This window comes from Corvus cornix, chromosome 2, assembly GCF_000738735.6.
Source record: "Corvus cornix cornix isolate S_Up_H32 chromosome 2, ASM73873v5, whole genome shotgun sequence".
In the NCBI taxonomy this organism is placed as follows: domain Eukaryota; kingdom Metazoa; phylum Chordata; class Aves; order Passeriformes; family Corvidae; genus Corvus; species Corvus cornix.
This window is the reverse complement of record NC_046333.1, coordinates 130,671,826-130,697,316: the sequence shown is the minus strand read 5'-3', so window position 1 is coordinate 130,697,316 and position 25,491 is coordinate 130,671,826. Positions and strand designations below refer to the sequence as shown.

At 43.5% G+C, this 25,491-nt stretch overlaps 3 protein-coding genes across 6 annotated transcripts in view; all 3 read right to left on the bottom strand.

The window, feature by feature from the left end:
- Positions 1–12,973, bottom strand: part of LOC104692898 (neural-cadherin-like) — a 53,786-nt gene extending 40,813 nt beyond the window's left edge. Inside the window, exons 1-2 of one of the 2 annotated variants that reach the window (XM_039549927.1) lie at positions 12,709–12,973; positions 194–388 (exon numbers count right to left, since the gene is read on the bottom strand). In XM_039549927.1, coding sequence (XP_039405861.1) covers positions 194–323 — 130 coding nt within the window. In that variant the 5' untranslated portion in view covers positions 324–388; positions 12,709–12,973. The remainder of the gene's footprint in view (positions 1–193; positions 389–12,708) is intronic. The other variant, XM_039549926.1, reaches the window with a different exon arrangement.
- Positions 12,626–13,735, bottom strand: LOC120411754 (cadherin EGF LAG seven-pass G-type receptor 1-like). Its single transcript, XM_039569718.1, has one exon. The coding sequence runs from the start codon at positions 13,733–13,735 to the stop codon at positions 12,626–12,628; it is 1,110 nt and encodes a 369-aa protein (XP_039425652.1).
- A 4,402-nt stretch (positions 13,736–18,137) lies between these two features.
- The window catches only part of DPY19L4 (dpy-19 like 4), a 33,298-nt gene continuing 25,944 nt past the window's right edge, over positions 18,138–25,491 (bottom strand). For 2 of the 3 annotated variants that reach the window (XM_039572719.1, XM_010404967.4), the window contains exon 19: positions 18,383–24,382. In XM_039572719.1, the coding sequence (XP_039428653.1) occupies positions 24,218–24,382 (165 nt within the window). In that variant the 3' untranslated portion in view covers positions 18,383–24,217. Of the gene's footprint in view, positions 24,383–25,491 lie in introns of all 3 variants that reach the window. The other variant, XR_752395.4, reaches the window with a different exon arrangement.

The following is a 25,491-nucleotide window of genomic DNA, read 5'->3' as shown; positions in this document are numbered from 1 at the left end:
AAGCAAAGAAAATGGCAACAAGAAAGATTCCCATCCACATACTTACAGCACTTCCAGCTTCTACTTGCTGTACCTGCTGTATCTTTAAGGATTGCCCAAGGGAAAAATCTACCAATGAAATTATAAAATGGGAACTTGTTCAGAAACATCTGCAACTTAACAGAATTTTACCTTTTTTTCAGGGTAGACCTACCTGCAATGAGTGTGTAAGCTATGCCAGCAGTGGCGTTTTCATGGCTACTGTAACGTGCGACAAGCTGGTAGATGAGAGTGCCTTTGCGCGCATCGGGATCGACACGTGCCAGGTACGGGTATGGGTACATGCCCCAGGACAGAAGTTCCTCTTCTGGGGCAAGGAGTGTCACGTGGCAGAGGTACCAGTCATCATCTGCAAAAAACACATGCATTTCTAGACAGCTTGGTCACAGACTTTAGTCAGGAATGTTAAGATCTTATCCACTGCCATCTGTAAACAAACTGAGAAAGAATCTTCCACTGCAAAGGACATGTAGAGATTTAATCACAGTATTTTTACCTCTAGAGAGACCTATATTCAAGCCTCTTTAACTCACAACAAGTCACTAACAGATGCTAAAGGTATATATGGGCTTCTTGAAAAAATTTTCCTAAGCACATTTGTGTTCCAGAAATGGCCTTAAGACTTGACTTAAAATTAAAATGAATATGTTATTGAATCTAGAGAATAAATTTGAATAAAAAGAGAAACTAAAGGTAGAAAGGGGGGATGTGGAAAGGTACATATGAGAAATACATGTTTTCTGCCTGTTATAATATGATCATATACTTCAGCAAACTGCACTGAGGTTGCAGGTCTGTTAAGGGCTACACCACTATCAAATTAAACACCCACTCAGGTGTATGTGTGTCTCATACGGAAACCCTTCATCTCTGCCTTCAGGAAGGCCATGTTTCACACAGGATGGAAGAAGACAGGAGCACATGGACAAAACCAGCACCAAAGGCAAGAAGTAAGCCAGAAATTCCAAACAATTTTAAGTGTACGTCTCAGGGATGTGATACTAAATAAAAGGCCACCCACAGATAGACATACCCTGATATGTCAGACGTGTACTTAAGAGCAGCCTTACCCTGCAGTAAAAATACATGCTGGACAATTTCCCAGAGAAAATAATTTCCAGGAAGGAAAAGTCTTAACTGAAGTTTTGTGGGCTTTTAACATATTTAGGATCATTTAAGACGTGGTTTCCTTAGCCAGAGGAAATTCTTAGATTACATGGTTTCTGGTTTTCTCATGTACCACTATTGCATACACGGGAACATTGGTTTACTTTTTTTTCCTCTGTGTTGCTGTGTAGGACAAGGCACAGCCCACAGCATGAGCTAGTGGCTCATGAGAGCAGCTGGAGCAGTCACTATTTTATCTACAGCCAAGAAGGAGGGTTGAGAAATACATGTCCGAATTCAGCCAGCTACAGACGGTGTTATTTTGCTAGGGTCAAGTAAAGGGATGAAAACTTGTAGGCATGAGCATTTAAAGATATTTTTGTTCATTTATTGGTCAAATTCAGGCAGTTCTAATTTCTGCAGAGATTGAATATCTAGTCAAGTATTTTTCCCATTTAGTGAAACCTGTAGAATGATTTCAAAAATTGTAATTATACAGATTATTCTTAATACTGCTCCATGTAGGTGATCCAAGTGTTAAGTACCAATAAATAACGAGGTCCTAATCCTGCTGTAGGTACTGTAAAACCCACCAAAAGTCAGCACTAAAACAGAGCTTTATGTTTTAAAAAGGACAAGGGAATAAATTTCACTGAGTTCAGGACAGCATGCCAGGGAAAATATTTGTGTTGTTCAAATAAACCATATTTTCTAGGCTTTTACAAAAACGTCACCTTCCCCTTCTCTGAAAGGTGTATTTAAATTGAAACATAGAAGAATTTAGGTTGCAAAAGACTCTAAGATCATCAAGTCCAACCATTAACATGGTACTGCCAACCCCACAACTAAACCTGGGATTCACCATCCCTGGAAGTGTTGATAAAGCATGTGGATATGGCACTTGAGGACATGATTTAATGGTGAACATGGTGCTGGTGTTAGGCTGACAGTTGGACTTGATGATTTTAAAGGTCTTTTCCAACCTTAACAATTCAATGGTTCCATGAAACCATGTCCCTAAATGCCACATCCACATGTCTTTTAGATACCTCCAGGGATGGTGACTCCACCACTTCCCTGGACGATGTTCTAATTCTAGCCTGTTCTAATGCTTGGCAACCCTTTCTGTGAAGAATTTTTTCCCTAATATCGAATCTAAACCTCCCCTGGCACAACCTGGGGCCATTTCCTCTTGTCCTATCCCTTGATACTTGGGAGAGGAGACCAAGCCCCTCCTGGCTACAGCCTCCTTCCAGGCAGTTGCAGAGAGTGATTAAGTCACCCCTGAGCCTCCTTTTCTCCAGGCTGAACGCCCCCGGCTCCCTCAGCCGCTCCTCACAGGACTTGTGCTCCAGAATCTTCACCAGCTCCATTGCCCTCCTCTGGACGTGCTCCAGCATCTCAATGTCCTTCCTGAACTGAGGGGCCAGAACTGGACACAGAACTTGAGGTGTGGCCTCACCAGTGCCCAGTACAGGGGGGACAATCACTGCCCCGGTCCTGCTGGCCACACCATTGCTGATACAGGCTGGGATGCCACTGGCCTTTTTGGCCACCTGGGTGCACACTGGCTCATATTCAGCCCTCACTGAACCTTGGCAAAACTGTGACACTTAGCAAAGCCTCAGATCACAGACTCATGGGATGGGTGAGGTTGGCAGGACCTCTGGAGATCATCTGGTCCGACTGCTCTGCTCAAGCCGGGCTACCTAGAGCTGGCTGCTCAGAAAAATGTCCACAAGACTCCAAAACCTCCCCGGGCTAAACTAAAGTTCTAGGGGCTGGATTTCAAGAAAGACATGGACCAGCTGGCAAGTATCCAGAGAAAAGCCAAGAGCAAAACCAGGAAGCATGGCCTTCAAGAGAGTTGAAAAGACCTGGAGATTTTCAGGAGACTGCAAGAGACATGCAAACAGTGATATAAGAGGCTGAAGACTGATGTATGAAGTCAGTCAGCTGTTCCATAACCTGCAAACCAAAATATAACTACCTCTCATTCCCAAGGAAAAGACTTGCATTAGATGTTGGGGGTGGGATCTCTCAGCATGTTTTTAATTTTAAGGATAATGGGGCCCTTGATAGTGGACAGAGAGGTGAGACAGCATCCATCAGTGAGATCTTTAAGACCTGACTAGACAAATACCTGCTGGCAATCGCTTTGTTGTGGCAAAACCTGCCTCTAGGCAGGCACATGGAACCAGCAAGACTGTTAAATCCTTTCCATCACAACTTAATCTCCCTGCCCTACAGCTTTTGCATCTCATTGATTTTTGAGGCATACATGTCCACATGTCACTCATTCCCCTGCAGCTTGAAGGAACTTCTGACATAAACATTCTTTGGACTTCGTGTTTTATCTTTGCTGTTTGCTTAAGGGTAAGAAGTGAAAAAAGGAGCGAATGGCACTCTAGAAACATCCAGCACCACACATGAAAGGAAAAACATGGGGTGAGGCCAAACCTGGAGGGCTGTGGTACAGCAGCAGGGGGTAATAAACTTCAGCTATAGGGTGGAATGTCTTTCTGCAGCTGAGATCTGGCTCACTCCTTCAGGCCCTCAGCATTTATTTCAGGTTTTCAGACTTGAAGCTGTTTTCTCCATCCACATAAACAAAATTTAAATTGAAGCAACCTGCAAGCATGCTGACAAAAGAGTCCAGGTTATATCCACATAGATCAGAGCCCTAATTCTAGCAGGGCATCAGTGGAAGAAAAGATAGTTACGAAGAGCAGATTTTAGTCAAATCAAGTCCAAAACCCTAAAAAAGCAGTGTTGAACATGGTCTGGAGACTAACAGGAGGTCAGTCAAACAGCACTAATTTCCCCTATCATCCAGAAAGGGCTGTTCAGAAGCAGCACTGTGAGTAGGGACATTTCTGTTCTGGTAGCTCCCCTTTGCACACACATCAGGTGTGAGAACCTCAAGGATATTAAGGTGTTACAGACACATGGCAACCAAACACTGTGTAAAATTATCACACTGACTTGAAACAAGTCAGTGAAACAAAACCAGCCTTGACAAAGTAAAGTTTTTCTCCAGGAATGCACTGGGTTTCCAACTGTCATAGTTGCAAAGGCATTAGCAGATCAAACCTCTGAAATCAGTTGTGTTTTATTTTGCTCCTGACACAACCACAGCATCCTATTAAATCAAAATGCAACATCACCTAGTGATGTTGTAGTTCACCCATTTTGTCAATATGAATCATCCACTGCAAGGAAGGAAATAATCAGGAAACCAGGCTCTACACCCTGTGAAACCAGACTATCGACAGGATAGTCTGGCCTCTGCACCTCATATTGGAAAGAGTCTTGGTATGATCAGTCTGGAAGAGTTACTAACGTGTGATTTTCCTGGAGATAGTGGTGTATCCCCAAGGCTTCAGCTTTACCTCTTGCTTACATCTAAAAAAGGCATATAAACAAAAGGGATGTCAATCAATCACCACCTAAGAGCATCCTAAGTAAAAATGTTAGGATGTAGCAAGTGCAAGAATGAGGGGAATGAAGAGATGCAAAGTTTGTGTCTTGGAGGGCTAAACACTCTTCAGCAGATCAGAGCAGATACACCCACACCGTCCTTGGACAGGAATATGAAAGCAAAGAAAGAACTGGAAAGGGTTTTGAAACTGCAAGTGGCTATTCTTGCAAGCCTGTATCAATTTCATGCCTTTAATCCTTTAGTTTCCTCCCTTACCAGAAGAAGGAACGTAAGAGAAGAGAATCTCTTTCCCTGAGATTACGATTAGAGCTGCACTGATTGATGTGGGTTTGAGGGGACTAATGGTGGAAAACTGAGAAATAAAAAATGTGCATTAAAAATGTTAGTTTATGTTTTGTTTCTATCCCCTCAGGCAAAAAGAATCATTTGAATTGAAAAGAGACAGTGTGGTAAGTGAAGAAGTTTCTGAAGTACCCAGCTTGAAATAGGACACCGAGGTGGAATGCCTAGAAAGTCCCTCATTGTGCTGTCAGCCACACCACTAGTCCTCAGCGGTAGGGCAAGACATCAGGAGCTTTGGCTCATTATTGAACCATAGCCAGGAAATCTACACCTGGGAAATGGTTACTACCATGCTAAAACCCCCTTGTCATCTTCAGGATCATAGGCATAATCTACTTGGGGATATTTAAACCAAAATTTCTTGTGGCAGTAATTGATCTTTAACCAGAGTTCATCATCACTTCTAGAAATGCTTTTTTTTTGCATTTTAATGACAATATTAATGATATTTACACAGTCATGCTGTCCACTGTGCCACTCTCTCCTGCCCAGGTGGCTTTTGAATCTGGTGGTACATTATTCCTACAAGCTTGAACATCAGCAGCTGGCCAGAAGATGAGCATCCCAAAAAAAGGTATTCACTGAGGTAAAGGAGAAGAGAAAGCAGCTTTAACTTAGTCCTGAAGACTAGTCCAGTCAGCAACACCTATGATGCTCATATCTCTGCCCCAGCTACAGCATGTGCTGACACTCCCTCTGGGAGAAGTGCAGGGCCATCAAGAAGCTCTTACAATGGGGAAAGCCTTCACAACAACGTATTTCCCTTTCAAAACCAAAGGCTTAATTTTATGAATTTCTTTTCTCCAACTCCCTTAAGGAAAGTTCTATGGGAGCACCTGTAGTCCAGCTAGTCAGCTGTCATGAACATGATGGGTCAGCTCCACTTCAAACACTGATGAGAGATTCCTGAGTGTGATGTTTTTATTAATTAACAGATTTGGTGTCTCACAAATGCTCCTAAGGTTTGGATACAACACCCAGGAGCATCATATTCCCTTGCAACACACTAGGGCACTGGCTGGACTCATGTTGGACCAAGCAGTAAGTACAGTGTCTTGAAGGCAAGGGAACACCCTTACCATCAGTTATGGCAATAGGCCTTTGTTTACTCCCTCGGCAGTCCACAAACCACTACAGCAGCTTGTGGGTAAACACAGTAGCCACAGTACACGTGGGCAATGTGACTGTACCAACTGCCTCGTCTAAAGCTATGCCAATCTCAATTTTCCCTCCTCAGTTAACCACAATCAGCAAGCTTGAAAGAGCAGCCTGCAGAGATCATTTTGCATTATATTTATTACATATTTCTTAATATACACCAGCACCTGTACACATTTTCTATATATACACACCCTCACCCAATTTAAGAGGCAAGGTCTTGCTTTTCTCAATACTACCTGTGCACTCACCCAGGGGGACCATTGAGCTAAAAGGCAACTGCAGGTGCCACTGCACACATGGACAACAAAGAAAAATCTTCAGCCAATTTTTCACTTTCTGTGAAAAACTACAGCCATTTATCAGTGTTGTCCTTTAACAAAATTAAGTCTCTTCTCCCTGTAGGTTGTTCAAATGTTTTTAAACTAGAAAGTTGCTTGCTGAGGCTTCATGCGGTAACAGCTCTTCCTATGACCATACTTAGAGTGTATTAACTTTTTTCCAAATGCTTTAAAAGTTTACGTCACCAGCAAAATACAATCATTTTAGAACAGCAAACGTGTTTGATATGTACACAAATATGCAAAAAAAAATTGTAGGAATATTAACTTTACCCCATTAGCACCACTGGATGCAGTTGTGAGAAGCAGCTCAGACCCAGCAGCACAGGCCCCTTTGGGAAAGCCGGGCAGCAGCACTGAGAGGCGTTTGGAGCAGCAGCCTCCAAAGGAGCCGTGTGCTGGCTACTATGCTGTGTCCTAAGAAATGAAAAGGTAAAGTCGCTAGATTGCTTTCCAGTTGTCCTTATATACTAAATTTCTAAACAGATCCTCTTCCCCTTCCACAGACATGGCCCTTGACACTCTGCTACTTCTCTTTCACAAAGCAGTGTCTGTGCTATACACAGGGGCTGCTTACTCAGGCAAAAGCTGAGTCACCCATAGGAACTTACAGCTCCTTACCCTGGTTGTCATCAAGTGCAGATACAAATATGCTGCTAGCAAGGATTTTCTTGCTATTTTCTAAGCCCGTAAGAGACTTTTCTCTCTCACAGAAGAGGTAGCAGTTATGTAAACAACCAAACCACCTGCAACCTTGAAAAGTCCTGTTTATGGTACAGTAGAAAAATATTTTGACAATGGATGTTTTAGGATTTTAGCCAATCATCCCAGGTGGTGGCTGATCCTTTGTCCAATTAGACTATGAAGAAAAAAGTCTATAAAAGAGTTTGTAAAATAATTAAATAAATCAATCTTGCTGCACAATTCCTGTCTGCCGGATCTTCTCTCCTCCTCCCTACAGCTGTGGGACACGGTGATATACCCTAGGGCCTAGGCCTGCGGTAATAATCAAGCACTGCTTTTAGGTCATTCCATCAGCAACATCCATGTCAGGAGCAGAACTCCAAGCCCCTTCTGTCAGCCTGTTTCCTCAGGTCAGGTTTTTAAAGGCTTTTCTTAAACTTTCTGCTCTACTTTTTCTTAAATTTTGGGCAGTTTCCACCAGCAAGCCAACCTCACTGCTCAGACTGCAGTACTGCTGAGTTCTGCACTAGCCAGGGTCTGACTGCTCCAGCAAGGAAACCCCTAATGCCTGCCCCAAAACACCGGCTGTGAAGCCACTGCTCTCTGGGGAGGACACAGCTTTCCAAGTCCACGGGAGACACACAAACAGGAGCACGTTCAATTCCACTTCAGTCATAGTCCCAAAAGAGAAGGCTATGTGCACACCTGCCTAGGGGAGCTACTATGCATAGACTGCCTGTGCAAACATGGTATGTGTGAATTTTGGGCCTCCCGTGTGTAATGCAGGTGTGTAAAGGCAGCCCCAGTACACAAAAATCAAACACTGCTCCACACTGCACAGTGCTCCTGGAGTGTGAGACAACACCAGGAGCATGCAGGGGTGTTTCTGGCACGGTGCAGCTTTGATCTGGGTCTAAAACCAGATTTTTAAATGCCTTCCTGCTGTTGAAATGTAATGAAAACTCGGAAATACTAAATCATAGTCTGTATAAAAGGATTCAAGATGCTAATCTTAAGAATAAAGGGCTGAATGTTCTATTTTTAAGGTGTCCCACTGTTTTTCTCTCAAACTTGTTGTGATAGAGGTTTTCTCATCATTTAAATAGCTTGCAAAACTTACCAAGAGTACTTGTGACATAAGCTTTACATTTACCTTTTCCGTTTTAAGCTTTTTGTTGGCCTCTCAAAATTTCTGACTTTATCAGGCATTCTTAAGCCTTATTTATTGCCTCTGGATCATTATATATGTTTACATTAATTTTTTTTTTTTTTTTTCCCCAGCAAGGTTTTTCCAAAGATACAGACAGGGTAACATAATAACCTTCATCCTGGAGCTTGCTCTTTCATTCAATGATCCCTGGCCATTAAAGTGGTTTCACGGGTTAAGTGAAGCAACCTTTTTCTGTCAGTACCTGAATTTGGAGGCACACTAATGGCATCCACAGATGGTTTTAATCAGTCTGATACCAGGAGGAAACACTGCCCCCCAGGCCCAGGAAAAAAAAAAAAAAAAAAAAAAAAAAAAAAAAAAAAAGCAGCGTATAATATGACCTCCATACCTGATCAGATCAAATTTCTGTTTCTGGAGTGAGATTTATTTTCTAAAAATGTCAGGGGGTACCAGGAAGCAGTGGGCCATTTCTGGCTCTGTTAAAAAAAAGAAAAAGAAGAAAACCCCCCAAACCTAATCTATGTCTTGATTTGAAATCATGGCCAGCAACATATATGGATTACTTGTTAGCTTTTAAAAAAGCTGTATTACATGGATTGAATGGTTTCCCTTCCCAGTAGGCATCCTGATGGAAGTTTCTTAAGAAAGTACAAGGGACTCAAACCACATATTCTTTCCATGTGCAGTCTATGTTGTATTTTCAGGAATGTCAAGATTTGACAGACATCTTTTTAAAATGCAGTTTGCTTCCAGTGAGTCATAAGGGTTCAACACCCATCATATTCTACCATAAGACACTGCACTGAAGGAACTGCATTATGCTACAGCCTCCTCAGTCAGATTTATAATCTATCTCCTTGGAATTCACTTACAGTAGTAAACAGTTGTTATCCCATCTGAAAGAGAACAGGGAATGAGATATCCATCTCAATTCCAAAACCAGGAAAATACTGAACAACTGTTTCATTCACTTCAGTCTTAAACTACCTGCTGGTGTTTACCCTGCTTTGATGTCTCCAGGCATCCCAGAGTTAAAGGGTTGCTAACGTCAACCCTTTAACCCTTCAGAGCTCTGCAGACTCATGGGAGGGGAGGAGATTCGTCTTGCCATGCTTTTTTTGAGTTCCTACTGTTGCCAAAAAAAATTAACCTTCGTAGATTATGGAGTGACTTCTTACACAGTTGTTTTCAGTTAGATAGCATGTGGAGTGTGAGAGTGTGCAGGAACATGGACATCCCCCACTGGGTCTCACTATTTCAAGCCAAGGCAGTGTACACTCTGTAAGCCCTTTGTGACAGGCTCTTAAGATTAAAAACAAAAAACCAAACCAAACCAACCAACCAACCAACAACAAAAAACCCACCAAAAAACCCCCCAAAACCCAAAAACCCACAAAAACCAAAACAAACAAAAAACCCAAACCAAAAATAAAAAAACCCCAACCCTCCCCCCGGCCAAACCAAAACCCCCAAGAGAGCTAAAAGTCTTCAAGAGTTGAAGAACAGGGGTTAGAAATTGCTTTTTGAAGCATGATAGACAATGTCCTGAAAGTCAGACTTCTATGCAGTGCACACCAGTACCTATTGCCAGCATCAGAGAGGGCAGCTGAGGGGGCAGAAGAGGAAACAGTCACTGCACGTCCCACCCTGTGTGAGTTGGTTACAAGTATGAGAACCTGTGTAGGTACTTGCAAGCGTGCATGAACAGAGGCAGACTTGGAAGAGAAAGGGAACTTCGACCCTTTCAACCCTTCCTCACTACCCCCAGCCTTTCTATGCTCAGGCCACACATTGTTCTGATGGTGCAGCCAATGCTTCCAGGATGTGAAATGTTCCAAAAGAAAATCTGGACGAGAAATGTTTGGTCTTCAGCTCATACCTTTGTGTAAGTCTTGTCTGAACTCCAGGTCCAACCCTTAACTATGTATGCACAGAGCCCAGAACAACAAGGCCTTGTCAGATAGATGGAGGCTGCCAGATTCCTAAAGAAGATGCAAACTGCTCTGTGTAGGTAAGCAAGACAAGCCACAGAAGTTGTGCAAACATCTTTACAATGCACAGTCCATGTACCAAGTGTATATTCAATGGGAGAAGAGCTGTGTTTTCACAGTGCCTGCTACAGGGTCCCCACAAAACAGATGGCAGCCCCCTCCCTACCACTGCTACGTGTGCTAGGGAGCAACTGGGAAGATTCAGAAGGTTATTGTACTCTGCGCTCAGTTTATTTCAGTATTTCAACTGTGCACAGGAATATCTTGTCTTCCTAGGACTGCTGTTGCAGGAAACAGTGCTCTAAGTTACCTTCTGACCTCCTGTTTTATTTTTTTTTTAAAGCTTATTTTTTAAAAAAGCTTTTCTTTTCTTGGGGGAAAAAAAAAAAAGGCAAATACATCCAAAACCCCAAGACACACTCTTGCCTGGAGAAGCAGCACCTGTGAAATGCCTGAGTCCATTCATGACTTTTGCATAAGAGATGGCAATTAATAAAGGTCCAATAGCTTTGTTTTTCAGTTAAAGCGGTGATTAAAAGTTTGGCATATATTCCATAATATTGATTACTTTGTGACTGACTGTTAATTACATTTAGCAAGAGATGCGAGGAGAAATGAGGAGCAGACCAAAGTTAATTCTGTTTGACTTTTGACAGTTCACCAGGTTTCTTCAGATAAAAAAATGGATGCTCAAATCGTCTCACCCTTTCACCATATTTTTTAAAATAGGCAGACAGAAAAAGATCCCAAATTTGTTGCTGTACAAAGTTATGACAGAGTTTTGATTTTCAAAGTAGCTTAAAGGAGTGTCTAAATGACCTTGTCCCACTTGATCATTGAATTCCTTTCTCCCTGAGGCTCATCTCTTGTCAATACATTATTAATGCACAGACAGTGGTAAAAACATGCTGTACACCACCAGATTGGAGAGGACAACACAATTAATCATACGTTGAACACTGTTCACAAGGTTATTTGCTTCACTATAAATAAGCAAGACAGTCAAGCTGTGTGTCCCCTTTCCAACTCCATCTTTAGCTTGTTCTACTTCAAACATCAGGCAATTTGCTTAAAGTTAGTGCCTAGAAATACTGTGCAGAGTTTTTCAAATGTTAAGTGTCTGTCACTTGCACAACACATCCCATTCCTGCAAGAATAAATTTCTCAGGCAGGCAGCTCTGGATTCTCAGACTGCACACAGCAGTCTGGTAAAGATCACAGCCCCCAGCATGCTTCAACACGTTTGTTTTCCTCCCACCTCTATGTTTCACATTTCCTGAGCACTAGGCTGTAAAATTCATTGATAGAAATTGGTGAATATGCCCTCTTTAGTAAAGTTGCAAACATCTAAGAAAAAAGAAAAACAAACAATACAAAACAAACCCAAGGAAATAACCAGTGATGTTATCAGAGACCTGAGCTACACTTACAAACACACTCTAAAACTTGCTCTAAGATGAAAGGAACGCATGGAAAGGATGGCTCATGTAGCCATAACACACCTCAAGCTTAATGTGGTTTAAGAACTTTATCAAGTCTAGCCATTCTCTTTGCTGTGTTATTGTAACAGTATACAAGCTCTTGATGTATAGAGGATTTAACACAGCGGTATAACTACAGTATCTCCATATAGTTCTCTACACCAACTCCTAGGATTCCTGATTCAGACTTGATTTTTTTTTTTTTTTTTTTTTTTTTTTTTTTGCTTGTCTTAGGCTCGTTGACATCTGTTTTGCACCGACTTCTTTCCCTTCCCATGCGCTGCTCTGCCAGTCCTGTAGCTGACTCTCAGCATGGTTCAGGGTTCTCTCGGCGTGGCTCAGGGAGCGGGTGCAGCGGGATCCCCCAGCGCAGTGGGCTGCAGCTGCAGGTCTGCAAGTGCCCACACCCAGGACAGCGTCACCTCTTCCTTCCTAGGTCCTTCCAGCAGGACCGGAGCAGAAGAGGCTCCCTGCTAACTGCCCCCACTATGAGACAAGCTGTTTACTGTGGTGTGGCCCCTTCTTTACCGGATCCTATCTGCTTGTTAACCCCTGAGCAGACACCTCTGGTCCCACAAAAGAGAACCGACTGTGAAAAGAATTCCTTACAAGACAATATAACCAAAACACCATTCCCTACGTTTCCAGCTGCTCCTTCAAAGGCAAGAGGCAGAAGCTCTGCGACTGGTACTGGGGAAGAGCCGGCACATTCCCACGCCATCCACCCAGCTCCCGCAGCCCCCTGCGGCTTTCCGCACTCCACGGAGGGCAGCATTACACCTCGAATGGCAAATGCCCGGCACGGCCGTGCCTGCTTAGTATCCCCCTCCTTCGGGGCAACCCTTCATGCCCACCCGTCCCTTTCGCGGTCATCCCGACCCACCCGGGGCAAAGCCGCGGGGAGAACCGACCCCATCCTGACCACCCTCCCCGGCCCGTCCCGGACCGCTACCTCCTCCGCCGCCGCGGTGCACCTTGACCAGCACCTCCGCCCGGCCGCCCGCTCGCAGCTCCCGCCGCAGGTAGAGCCGCCCCGACGTCCTGTCGACCCCCACGGGAGTGGCGCCGGGAGAGGCCAGCTCGAACCAGCCGCCCGCCTCCCGGTCTCGGCTCGTCGGGACGGTGAAGACGGTGTCGCCCACCCGCACCCCGGGGGTCAGGCGGGCCGTGTAGCGCCGGGCCCCGGATCCCGGCGGCAGCTCGGGCGGCGGCTGCAGCGATCGCGGCCCCCGCCGCCGCCCCGCGCCGCCCGCCGCCCCCCGCCCGCGCACGGCCAGGCGCAGGCACCGCGCGGGGCTGCGCAGCGGCCGCGGCCGCCCGTGGTCCAGAGCCGCCACGCAGAGGCGGAGCCGGCGCAGCCCCAGCAGCGAGCCCACGGTCAGCACCTGCCCGCTGCGGGGCACCACGAAGAGCAGGCGGCTGCCGGCGCCCGGCGGCCAGGAGCGGTAGGTGAGGCGCGCGTTGGCGCCCTCGTCGCCGTCCGAGGCGCGGAGCCGGGCCACCTCCGTGCCCAGCGGGACCAGCTCGTCCACCTCCAGCGGCCGCGCCGGCGGCAGCCGCGGCCGGTGGTCGTTGCGGTCCAGGACCCGGACCCGCAGCAGCGCCTGCCGGGGGGACCGTCCCGCCCGCCGCCGCAGCCGGAGCTCGTACTCGGGCTGCGCCTCCCGGTCCAGGGGCTCGGCCGTGTGGAGCAGCAGCAGCCCCCGGCCGCCGCCGGGCCGCCGCTGGAGGGAGAAGCGGGAGGCGCCGTCGCCTTCCAGCGCCCACTCCCCGGCCGGCTCCCCGGGGCACAGCAGCCCCCGCAGCGGCATCCGCAAGCCCCGCACACGCGTCCCCGCCGGGCTGTTCTCGGGCACCTGCCCGGAGAAGCGCAGCAGGCGGGGGAAGCCCCCGCACCCGGACCCCGCCGCCCCGCCGAGCAGCGGCAGCAGCAGCAGGACCGGGAGCAGCCCGCAGCCGCCCCGCCGCCCCCGGCCCATCCCGCCGAGCGGAGCGCAGCCCGACTCTGCGCTGCTCCCGCCGCGGGCACCCACGGCACGGGCAGCCCTGGCCCGTCCCGCGGCCAGTCACGGCCGTGGGCGGGGACGGAGCGAGCCCGCCCTGCGTGGTCCAGCCGGGAGCCCGCCCGTGGCAAAGCGCACAACGCTGAGGTGCAAATTTCTCATCTTCCCCTATTCCGTGGCAAAGGCCACAACGTCGTCTCGCAAATTCCTCATCTTCCCCCATTTCACACTGCCCGTGAGGGTAATCTGTGAGTGATCTCCCGTGTCCTTGTTTCAACTCGTGAACCTTTTGTTATATTTTCTCTCCTCTGTCCAGTTGCAGAGGGGAGTGACAGAGCAGCTTTGGTGGGTGCCCGGCATTCAGCCGGGGTCAAAGCACCACATGCATCCAGCTGCTCCCTCCCGCTCTTCTGCAAGCTGAGCAGGCACAGGATGAACTTTGCTTCCGGGGGGGGGGGGGTGACTTGGGGGAAAATGGGCAATCTGTCACTCTCCTGAGCCTGTATGGAAAAAACCCACCCAGCCAAGCTACAAGAACCACCATAAGAGAAACAGGAAGAAACCACTATTGCATAAAGGAGAGTGGACCTTGGGACACTTGAATCATTGGAGAATAATTGTCACCCAGCAGATACACTTCTCTGTTGTAAGTTGGGCTTGTCTTGGAAGCACAGCCTCTCAGAAGTGCACATTCAGGTTGCTGCTCCTTCAGGAAAGATGCAATATTTTTGGGACAAGAACTGTGTGTGCTGTTGTTGAGAGCAAGACTGAAATTGTCCTTCTGAATGCACCAAGCGAACACATCAGTCCCACTAAACATGCATAAAACAATCTGGGCATGGAACTCATTGCTCTGGTTAGTCTGTGATCAATGGAAGTGTGAATACAAGCCAGAACACTCCAGTGTCAATCACTCCCCATTACTCATCAAACCAAACAGTACTCATTTTCTCAGTGCTCCAAGCACAAGTTCCCAGCCGCATCTTCTTGTCAATAAACAAAAACAAGAGCATCTCCCTTCACATAGTGATGGTAACAGTTCAGGAACAGCCTTTTGCAGAGCTTCCACATCCAGCTGGTCAAACTGTGTGAGGTGTTGCTCCATCAAAAATGCTCCCTCTTCCTGCTTCGAACAGGCTTGCTAGTTTTACTAGAAGGTTGTTAGGAAGGCAAGGGTGTTTGTCGCCAGCTGTGTTGTAACTTCGGTGATGACATATCTAGGCTGGAAGTGAAGCTCTGCTCAAGAAAGCCAGAACACATTTCACTCATCTTTAGTGTCGAGGTTTGACACTGGCCCAGTGCCAGGCACTGATGAGAATCACTCGCTCACCCTCCCCTGGCACAGCTGGGCAGAGGAGAGAAAGAAAGTTAACAAAGGCTCCATGAGTTAAGGACCGGGACTAAAAAAACCCAAAAAACAACACTTCAAGGGCAAACCAGGCTTAACTTAAAGTTACACAGTGAATTTATTGCTAACAGAATCAGAGGAGGATAATGAGAAGTAAAATAAGCCCTTGGAACACCTTCCTCCCCCCCCTCCCCCCCGCCCCCAGCCCCTCTCTCCTTCCCCCCGACAGCACAGGGAGGCAGGGCATGGGGGTTTGGTCACTTCATCACCGAGATCTCTTTCCGCTGCTCAGGGAGAGGAGTCCTTCCCCTGTGCGACCGTGGGGTCCCTCCCACAGGACCTGTCCGGCGTGGGTCCACCCTCACAGGCAGCAGCCACCCCGCCCCTGCTGCAGCGTGAGCCCCTCCCACGGGCACACAGCCCTCCCAGACTGCTGCGCCGTGGGTCTCTCTTTCCACAGGGTGCAGTCCTCCAAGGACAGGCTGCTCCAGCCTGGAAGCAGGGTCCTCTGTCTCCAGCGGGTCTTCCACCGGATCACAGCCTCCTCCAGGCATCCACCCGCTCCACCGTGGGCACCTCCCCCACGGGCTGCGGGTGGATCTCTGCATCCCCCGTGGATCCCCATGGGCTGCAGGTGCACAGCGGCTGCACCATGGTCCTCACCGTGGCCTACAGAGGAACCTCGGCTCCAGCACCTGGAGCACCTCCTCCCCCTCCTTCTGCACTGACCTTGGTGTTGCCATGTTGTTTTCCCTCACATGTTCTCACCTCCTCCTCTTTTCTGACTAGAATCCAAAATCTTATGACTTTGTTTTGGTTTTCTTCTTAAATACGTCATCACAGACGCGTTACCAACCTCTCTCATTGGCCCAGTTTTGGCCAGCAGCATGTCCATCTTTAGAGCCATCGGCCATTGGCTCTGCTGGACATGGTGGAAACTTCCAGGAGCTCCTCACAGGAGCCACCCCTGTGGCCCCCCCGCTACCAAAACCCAGGCTGTGCAAAACCAATACATTTAGTCAAATATTACAGGCAACAGTCAAAGGTGACAACCAACTGCTAGACCTGCACCTGCACCACCCAGGGAATTACCAGTTTTAAGGAGAGGTAATTGCTGGGAGATCACATCCCATTATTACAAGCTTTCAGTCTTTATTTTTTACCCCATCAAGGTGAAGGGGTGATAGCTTCTAAAATTTGGCACAATGCAAGATCTCAGACTGGGAAGGCAAAAAGTAAAACCAAGTAGTTTTACAGAATGGTTTACCAGTAACAACATGAAAGTAACCATCAAGATCCATCCATGGTTAATGAGCTATAGCAAGCTTTGAGTATATTATGGTTACTCTTTGTGCACTAATTCCTTCCTTCACAAAGGCACTAGAAAGCTCATTAATTTAAAACACTTAAAGAGCCAGCCAGACCATGCAAACAAGTGTTCAGCTTAGGACAAGCTTAGATCTGTATGGAGACACAGCACAGCATTCCCTCTTCTGAAGTGTGTTGCATCCTTACACAACTTTCAACAAGCAAATGAAATCCTCTCAAAATCAAGTTCCCATTTTTAGCCTACATTACAGGACACACTACCCTTTCTATTCTCTTCTATTCAAGCACTTAAAAATATCCAGTTTCCTCTACAGCCTGTGAAGATATAGACTGGATATTATTCACAGTATTCCCTCCCATCTATGAACCCATGTATTTCTAATACATTAACACAGCATTTTGGTGATGAAAATTCAGGCTTCTCCTGCATGTCACTCCCATTTCCAGAACTTAGGGCACACCTTACAGTGTGGAACCAGAGCCAAGCTCACCCAGTGGATACTCACTAGCACTGTTATATTCAACATCCAATTACACAAAACCTGTGCGATTACAAAACAAATGTATAAAGATATTTGTGGACACAAATCCTGCCCTACAATTTAAAGAGATGCAAACATACTTGAGTGTAGCCAAATTTTCCAAAGGAACGTGTCTGTTCCTGCAAAACTGAAGAATCCAGAGACTGATACGGTGTTAATCCAAGATGACCAAGAGGTCATCTCAGTAAAGATACTGGAAATGGTTCTTGGCTTCAATAGGAAACAACATAGACAAGAAATAAATACAAATAAATAAGCTCCTTAGATATTGTCTAAACCAACACAGATATCTTCTGGACACTGTCAGCTTCTATTGCCAAAGAATCATAGTGAAATTTAGTTTCAGGGTTCTTCTTAAGCAAAGGTGATACAGCGAACTGAGGACTGTGAACTGCAATCACTAAATCTAAGAACTGCCATTCTGAGGCCAAATCCCTGGAATGAAAACAGCAGTTCAGACTACAGCTCAGATTGTCATAAAATGGGCCAAACTGGGAGGAGAAAAAAAGAAAAAAAAGGAAAGAAAAAAAAAAGGAGCAGCATTTATCCATGTGCTAACAATGCTGAAATAGATGGAAATGACTGTGTGTGTGTTTCAGAAATAGGTTTTCATTATGAAATTAAAAACAGGCTTGATTTTAATGCACCTTTCTAAAATTGCATAAATAGTTTAATCACTGCTGCTGCAGTGATTTTGTCTTATTGCCCAGAATTGAAGTCAGATCAGCCACAGAAACCACAGGTGCAGCCAGCAGTTACTCTGGGGAGACCACAGCTCCTGCGCTCAGTCTCACAGAGAGTGTAACATGAGGCAGTGAAGAAGGGAGCTGCATTCTTACCCGTCCTTTTTCAGCTTACTTCAGAGGGGAGAATGGCTTAAGGCATCACTTTATATTCACCCTCACCTTACAGAATATTCTGGTATTTACTGCAGTTTAAAAATAAAGTCAGCCTTAACACGTTTTGGGTCTCTCTATTACTACTCAGTACAGCGCCAGCAGCAGTCATGGCTTGACAGCAGACAGTACAGTTGTAACTGTGAAACAGGAAGAAATTCCAAGGCATTGTAAAGCTGCTCAAAGTTCTGAAAGTAAATGTATGTACTGATAGTACGTTATAACCTACTGAGTAGTTCTGTAATACTCAGGATTGCTTAATGTTTGTATATTCTATATATGCAGTTTAATCCATAACAAGACGCATCTCATCTCATCACTATTAAAAAATGCCCGTCACATTCATTACCCAAACAACCTGAAAGCATACAGGGATCGAAGTATGGTAAGCTGGGTCACTGCAAAAATGGGAAATTCTGGGAAACTAGGTCCTACAAACAGATTGCAGAACTACTATTTAGGTGGAAAATAATCCAAACCAACAGTAATTTCACCTAACACCACTGAATCATTGATTATAAACAGAATATATATTTTGTAGAGATACACACTCACATAAAACATAAACATCTATTTGTAGACATATATCAATACAATTCTATTATATAGACTAGAATGTTCTCTGTTTCACAGCTAGTTACCACGGTCTCAGTTTTGCATAAAGGCACAGAAGAATAGACAAACACCAACATGAATTTCATGCTGCCAGGAAGCTCCATTTCCCCTTTGAGCTAAGCAACCACAAAGCTTGGCTGCTTGAATGGCTAAACTTGAATACTTCAACATCAGCTCATTCCCTGACTAGCCTAAAACAAAGCAGTTTGATAAATGCTCAAACTCAGAAATCAGTATTAATTAAAGATGTAAGTACATAATTTTTTTTAGGTGGTAAATGATCTGTTTTTGGAGAAGTGCTCCGTAGGGTATTTCTACTGTCTTTGGAATTTAACTAAAATAATATCAAGATTTTTGTATTATTACATGCTAAATTACTACAAAGTAATCTGCATTCAAAGATTTCTACTAATAATATAGTATAAAAAAATAGAGGGCTCCAAAATATGTAATCATGATCTGTAAAAATTCAAGGCAGATAATACATTAGTAGATTAAAAAAAATTAAATCAGTTGGCATTTGACGTTGCATAGCAATTTATTTCCAGGTGACATGCTTGCTGTAGGAAGATCTTTAGGGAGAAAGTCACAGAGTTCAGTAATTCCATATGAAGCAGCTCATATTTTGCTGTTCATCCTCACACAAGTATGTCTCAACAGGCAGTCAGAGTCAGCACGACATATGGATCCAGTCTGAGCAGGCTGCTTGTCATCAAGAGTTGCAAGACTCTTTATGCTGCTCATCAAGACAGACATTTGAGCTATGCTGTACAGTCTTCCCTTGATTTCTCAAAGGATAAAATGGTTTGTGTCCCAAACAATCCACACTTTCTGGGCTTGGCTTTTATTAATTTTTTTTCCACAGAAAAAAAACTTGTTACAAGAGAAAAATATTTACTATGTATACATTATTTTGATAAAAAACCATCCAAGACAACAAACAGGACAAAAGCAATTGTATTCTAGACTTGTTATTAAATAGCTGCACATAGATAAGTCCATATGCCATACACACTACTGCTGAACATCACTGTTAACAAGTAAAGCACCACCAATAATTCTTCTGTATTACTGAAGTAAACAAGTTTGAAACTTTGAAAGTATTTAAACCTTCTGTCCCATCGAATTAAATAGGTAACCTTAAACATCACTTGAAAGGCAGAAATACATACACTTAACTGTGCTGAAACCAAAACCACTGCTGGATTAATTACATTTAAATTCATTGTTGAGGTACAAAACAATTCAAAAGATCTTTAGGCATCACTAGCTCTGCATTTGGCATTGTTAGAGTGCAGCAACATAATGTTTGTTAATAATTGTTTTTTTAGCTGTAATGATGAAGTAGAAAAGATTATTAAGATAACACACGCTGTATGTCTTCAAATTCCCACTTTTTTTCCCCTCTAAAGTTCGGTTTTTAAAAGACTATTAAAGCGTGATTATGCAGATTTATGTTATTATTTCACATGAAATATTGCTTGTGTTGAAATAAACTTCTGCTTCTCTTTCATCTCCAATACCACAGTACTCCAGTGTCCACCTGCCCATCAATCTTTAGCAGACTTACAGATTCAATCACCATTAGTGATAAAAGAAGTTGCTCATTCCATCTCCAAAACACAATAGTAAAACAGACACCTCTAAATGCAAACACATCATGTGTGCACATACCCACGCATTCACAAGCACAGCCTATGCTTTCTCCAGTTGGAGTTGTGGTTGAAGGACAGGTTATATGAAGTTTTAGAAAGTATTTCAGGGACACCTTACAATCCCTACAACCTGATCTTGCAGTTCCTTTTCATGTGAATTGCGTGAAAAAGCTGATGGAATGTCACAAGGTATGGACACTTGCAGAGGACTTAGTGAAAATGAGGTTGTAAGAACAAGACTTGGTCCCTAGCCTCTACCTTTCAGTAAATTGTAATGCCACCAGAGCAAATAGTTGGAAGAATTTTCAATGCCTGTGAAACCTTTTGGCCCTCTTTCTTCCACATTTGTGTATCTTCTCCTCATTCCCACTCCCATGGAAACTGTATTTAAGACTGTGTTGTATTAAACTGTATTTCCATTTACCTCGGAAGAAATAAAATCAATGTTTTTTTAAATAATATGAATAGAAGTTAATGGTCAGAAATACATTTCCTTAGTCTCAAGCATCTCCTGTCAAATCTGAGTTCAAGTATGTGGTAATTCAGGAAGTGAAAGAGCATTTTTTTAAGGTTAAGACAAAACTGTGCATGTTAGTTTAGCTGTGGGTTGGTCAAACTTTAATTCACAAGTCTAAGGATAACAGGTGGATGCCTGAAAATACTATACTAATTTATTCTTTCAAGGTATTTTTTTTTGCATTTATTAAGATCAAGTATATCAGAAATTGGAGATGTGAAGGAGGAAATAAGCCAGAAAAATAGCCACACAAATTGCTATGCAAATTCTCATTCTTCCCAGTGAACAGCTGTTAGATGGCTGGCACACATTGCGCTGCACTACTTAGGACTCGGGCATCCTCAGAGGCTGGCATATTAAGACACAACAGAAACTCTAGAAATCAGAGGGACAGGAATTTAAAAAAAAAATCTTCACAAAAAGAAACAGGAATTGAGGTTTTTGTTTGTTTAATAAAAGCTTGCAAGGCACATGTTTCAACTGAATTGCAACATCTACAGCAAAGCAGATCAAAATTTGTAAAACTTTCTCACAACCCTTTCAGGGAGTTAAACCTGTGATCTGGTTGAAAGCCAAACCAGGGTTGTCTGCACAAGTCTGGTGTAATTATGCCCTATTGTTGTCCCAATGAGGGATATCACTGGAACTTATTATTTTTCACAGAAGCTGGAGATCAAACAACATTTTTGCTAGCTGTAGCTGGATAAGAAATTCATTCACTTTCTTTGTAAGACATGATTCTTTCAGTCACTCGTTTTAGTTATGCCTTTTTACAGGAACAACCACAATGTTCTCCCAAATAAAAGGCTCCTTCTGTTACTTAAGGCTGCTGTGCCAATGGTGCTGCAATATAATTTTCTCTAATATAAAAAGCAAGGTAAAAATCTTAAATGATTCTCCTACAGCAGAATCAATTGAAGTATCAAGAATACATCTTAAAAAATATGACAAAACTAATAACAATACCTATATCACAGTTCAAATAAAATTCAACTCGTTCATTTAAACATGTATGAAGGCCAACGTGCTACAAGACAGTTTTGTTTAGGTGTGTGGGTGACCTCATTTGTGGTTTTCTTAATATGTGTGCTCTACATGTAGATGTTCAAACTACATTCTACATGGTAACACAACATTGCAGTAAAACACAACAGGCAGTCAAGGACAGTTGAATGTTGCATCCTGGCATGGCAGTCTAAGGCATGAAGCCATAAGCTCTGCGACTTCATCTACCCAAGTACAGCTGTAACCCTGAAGTTTGCTACCTGGAATGCTTTATTGCTGATATGAAGTGATATTCATGAATTACTAACTTCAAGAGATTAAATGACCGACACACAGACATGTAATTCCTTGACAGTGATTCAAACAAACTTAAATTGGAAAAGGAACTCGAAACTTCCTTCCAAGTATTACATCTATATCCACACATACAGAGGGGGTTCCTGCAGGCCTGCCATAGCTCTAGTTAATACACGAGCTTCTGTTGGTATCCAGTAATGGAGTAGTCAGAAACAGCCCAGTGCAGTAAAACATGGACTTGTGCACAAGCAAATAAATGCAGCCTGCACTCCAGCAGACACACAGGTACACACTACCCCCAACATGATGCCTGTATGCCCAGAAAGGATATTTACTTAAAACTTGTAACTCAGTTATACTGGTAAATGTTTCTCTCAGTGACAACATCCTGTACATTTGATGGATTTATCTGAACATTGGTTTAAAAAAACCCGCATAATTTAACATTTTGTCAAGACTCATAGGCCTAAAAATATAACTGAAAGTAAAAAACAGATTACAGACATGTCGGCTTTTACAACAATAAAGCTTTTTTTCTTTTAAATCACTCCAAAAGTGATAACAAGTTTTAAAAAAATCTCAGCACTACGTGTCAGTGTAAAGTAAGCAAGTGTATCTGCATAGAGCAGAGAAGAATCACGCACATACAACAACATGCTGCAGTTTCTAATTTCAGAGTTAAAATCTCCGATTTGCAGAAAGGATTGTTTTGCAGCTTCCACTTGCAGGATGGTTTGCAGATTTTTCAGCTGAGGGTTCATCCTATCCTGCCAGATCCTTCATTAAAGACATCTGGGCTCCAAAGAATCATTTCCACATGCCTGATAGACTGGTCTCTGGGCCAGGTGTTACATGAATTTGTAACTACAGGTAACTCCTAAGGGGTGAGCAGCTTCTTCCGAAACTTAGTCCTGGCTTTTTGTCCAGTTACACCTATGTTAAGCAAAGCTACTGTTACCTTTTATTGGATTTTCCATTCTCAACACTAGGTTTAGGCCCAGAGTTGGAATTAAAACATCATTCATTCTCCTGAAAGTCTATCAGCCAGCAACAAAGAGGATGAACAGATAATTTGTTAAGAAAAAAGAGTTGTAGAGGCAAAGGGGCTCATATAACAAAGACAAATTTTAGAGGGAAGGAAAACTGCAGAGTAGTTTCCCAAATTTTCAAAGATCTGTGTATTTGCATAATTGATATAAAAATAGCTGTGAACATCTGTACCATTATTCATTAATGGTGGTGATTATAGTGTTTTAAATGACAGTTATGGCACTATCTTAATATAGCTATTGCATAATAAGTTGAATGAAATGAGTATCACCCATCCCTCTCCACACACACATATACCAGCACACACACAGAGGGGGTAAAACCGAAGTGCAGAAGTCTCAGTAGCAAACCTGGTTGTCCTGCTACACTTGCCTGAAAACAAGTATGGCATACTGTGGTATACTGGCCCATTCTGGTGGCTGCCGAGAAAGACACACTTATGCATACACACATACACACTTAAGTGTGGAAAAATGCTGAAGACAAGATCTTTCCTGAAGATCTGAGCTTGTCAGCTCCTATTGCTAGGTCTAATTCCTAGCATTTCCACCAACATGTCTCTGTGGACAACACAGACAACAATGCAGATATCAGTGCCTTAATCTATGGAAGGATGGTTTAGGTAAAATCTTCCTTATTTGATTTATACAAACTATACAGCTACACATAAGGTGTATAAATGTGTGTTTGATAAACACAGAAATGTTTACCATGGAAGACAGGAAGAATTAAAACACAATAAAAAGAAACCCCAAACTAAAAATCCAAACACTTACTTGGAAAGACTTAGGATATTGATTGCTTTCTGGCTAAAAAATAAAAGCTACATGACTTAAATGAGCTCTTTAAATAATTTTTCTGTATTTACTGAAGTCTATGCGCATCAGCTCTCTAATGCTGAAGTTAGAAATCCCATTTACATGAGGATTAAGATGATTTATAATGGGAAGAAAAAGCTAAAAACATGGAAGACTGTAACACATTGTAGAGACTGTAAAATTGATAAATATTCCCGTTTCCTTCAAGGATGGAATATGTGTCTGCTGATCTGTGGATCAAAGAATTTCAGTTTGGTAAAATAAAGCTGTCAGTACACTGCATGTGTGCACATCTATCTGCAAAAATAAACTTCCTTGATCAAAAGGAACTTTTCCAACTGAAATTCATTCACAATCAATCCTCAGAAAGAAGCTTGCATGCTTTTTCATGACTGGAAGGATATCACAGTGTTGATTCTATATACAAAGTAGGATCTATTCCAGTATACTCGAGTGAAATAATTCACATATGGAGAATAGTTCATTTTGATTTCATGACAAAACCGTCCATATTTTGAGTAGGCATAGTTGTCACCTTCCTCACAAACCACCTGTCAGAAAGAAAAAGACCTAATTAAAGTACTGAAGAAAAGTGGTTACAGAGTGTAATTCTGTACATTTAATTAACTTTCATATTCTGTAAATTTTGTTTATGATAGACATTTAATTTCCACATTGTACAGTTCCAATAAACTGAAAACACACTTCCATATAATTTGTTTAACCACCTAAAATAGTCTTTGTGAATTACTCCCTTTGTCAAGGTAACGGATATTAAAACCAGTGTACTTCATTCATACTACAAAGAACAACAGCAGTGGAAATTACCCACATGCCCCATTTACCCAGTAGTTCAAACCTGACTGGCACAGGGCATACCAGTATGAAGGAAAGGAAAATCTGAACTACCTTTTCCAGGCCAAGTAAGTTTGACATACCTAATAAAGACCAAAGACACACACACATTGCCCTACAAATGCCAACCAATTGACTTGGAAGCAAACTGTTTCACCATCTACTGTCTGATATCCCTGAAGAAATCCCTTCATCAGAAATTCCTTCTGATGGCACAAATTTACATGGCTTCAAAAAAAGGTAGTAGGACAAACTCATGAAGAAAAATCCACCAGTGGCTGCCAAACACAAAGATAATTGCCCTGAGCTACAGTCCTTCAGCAACAGACTGCTGGAAAACATTTGTCTTTCCCTATCAGTAAACCTATGCTCTCAGCCAGTGTCAGAAACAAGATATTGGACTAGGACTATTAGGATATAGCACAAGCTAGAAAATAGTACTTATCTTCTTAAACACAGCAATTCAAAACACACCCACAGACCTGTCAACATAACAGCATAACACACTGTCCACTGTCTCACTTACTTTGGGAATAAGTAAATGCTGCAGTTGCAGTCTCCAAGTACGTATGCACTAGCCTCCACTACTTTGAAATGTCTTGATAATCTTCCAGTATGACTTAGACAATTTTTGTTAGCAAGCAAACTGAGAGATTTGTTTAAAGCTTCCTGAGACAATACACTTTAGTAACTTTCCAGAATAAACTATGTCTGAAAAAAACCCCAACATACCCAAACCAACCACTCCCCCCAAAACAACAACAACAAAAAAACACACAAGAAGGATTATCAAGCTTATGTGCAA

Bases quoted from the DNA above. Each gene is read 5' to 3' on its own strand.
- LOC120411754 (XM_039569718.1), bottom strand. From the start codon at position 13,735: ATGGGCCGGGGGCGGCGGGGCGGCTGCGGGCTGCTCCCGGTCCTGCTG.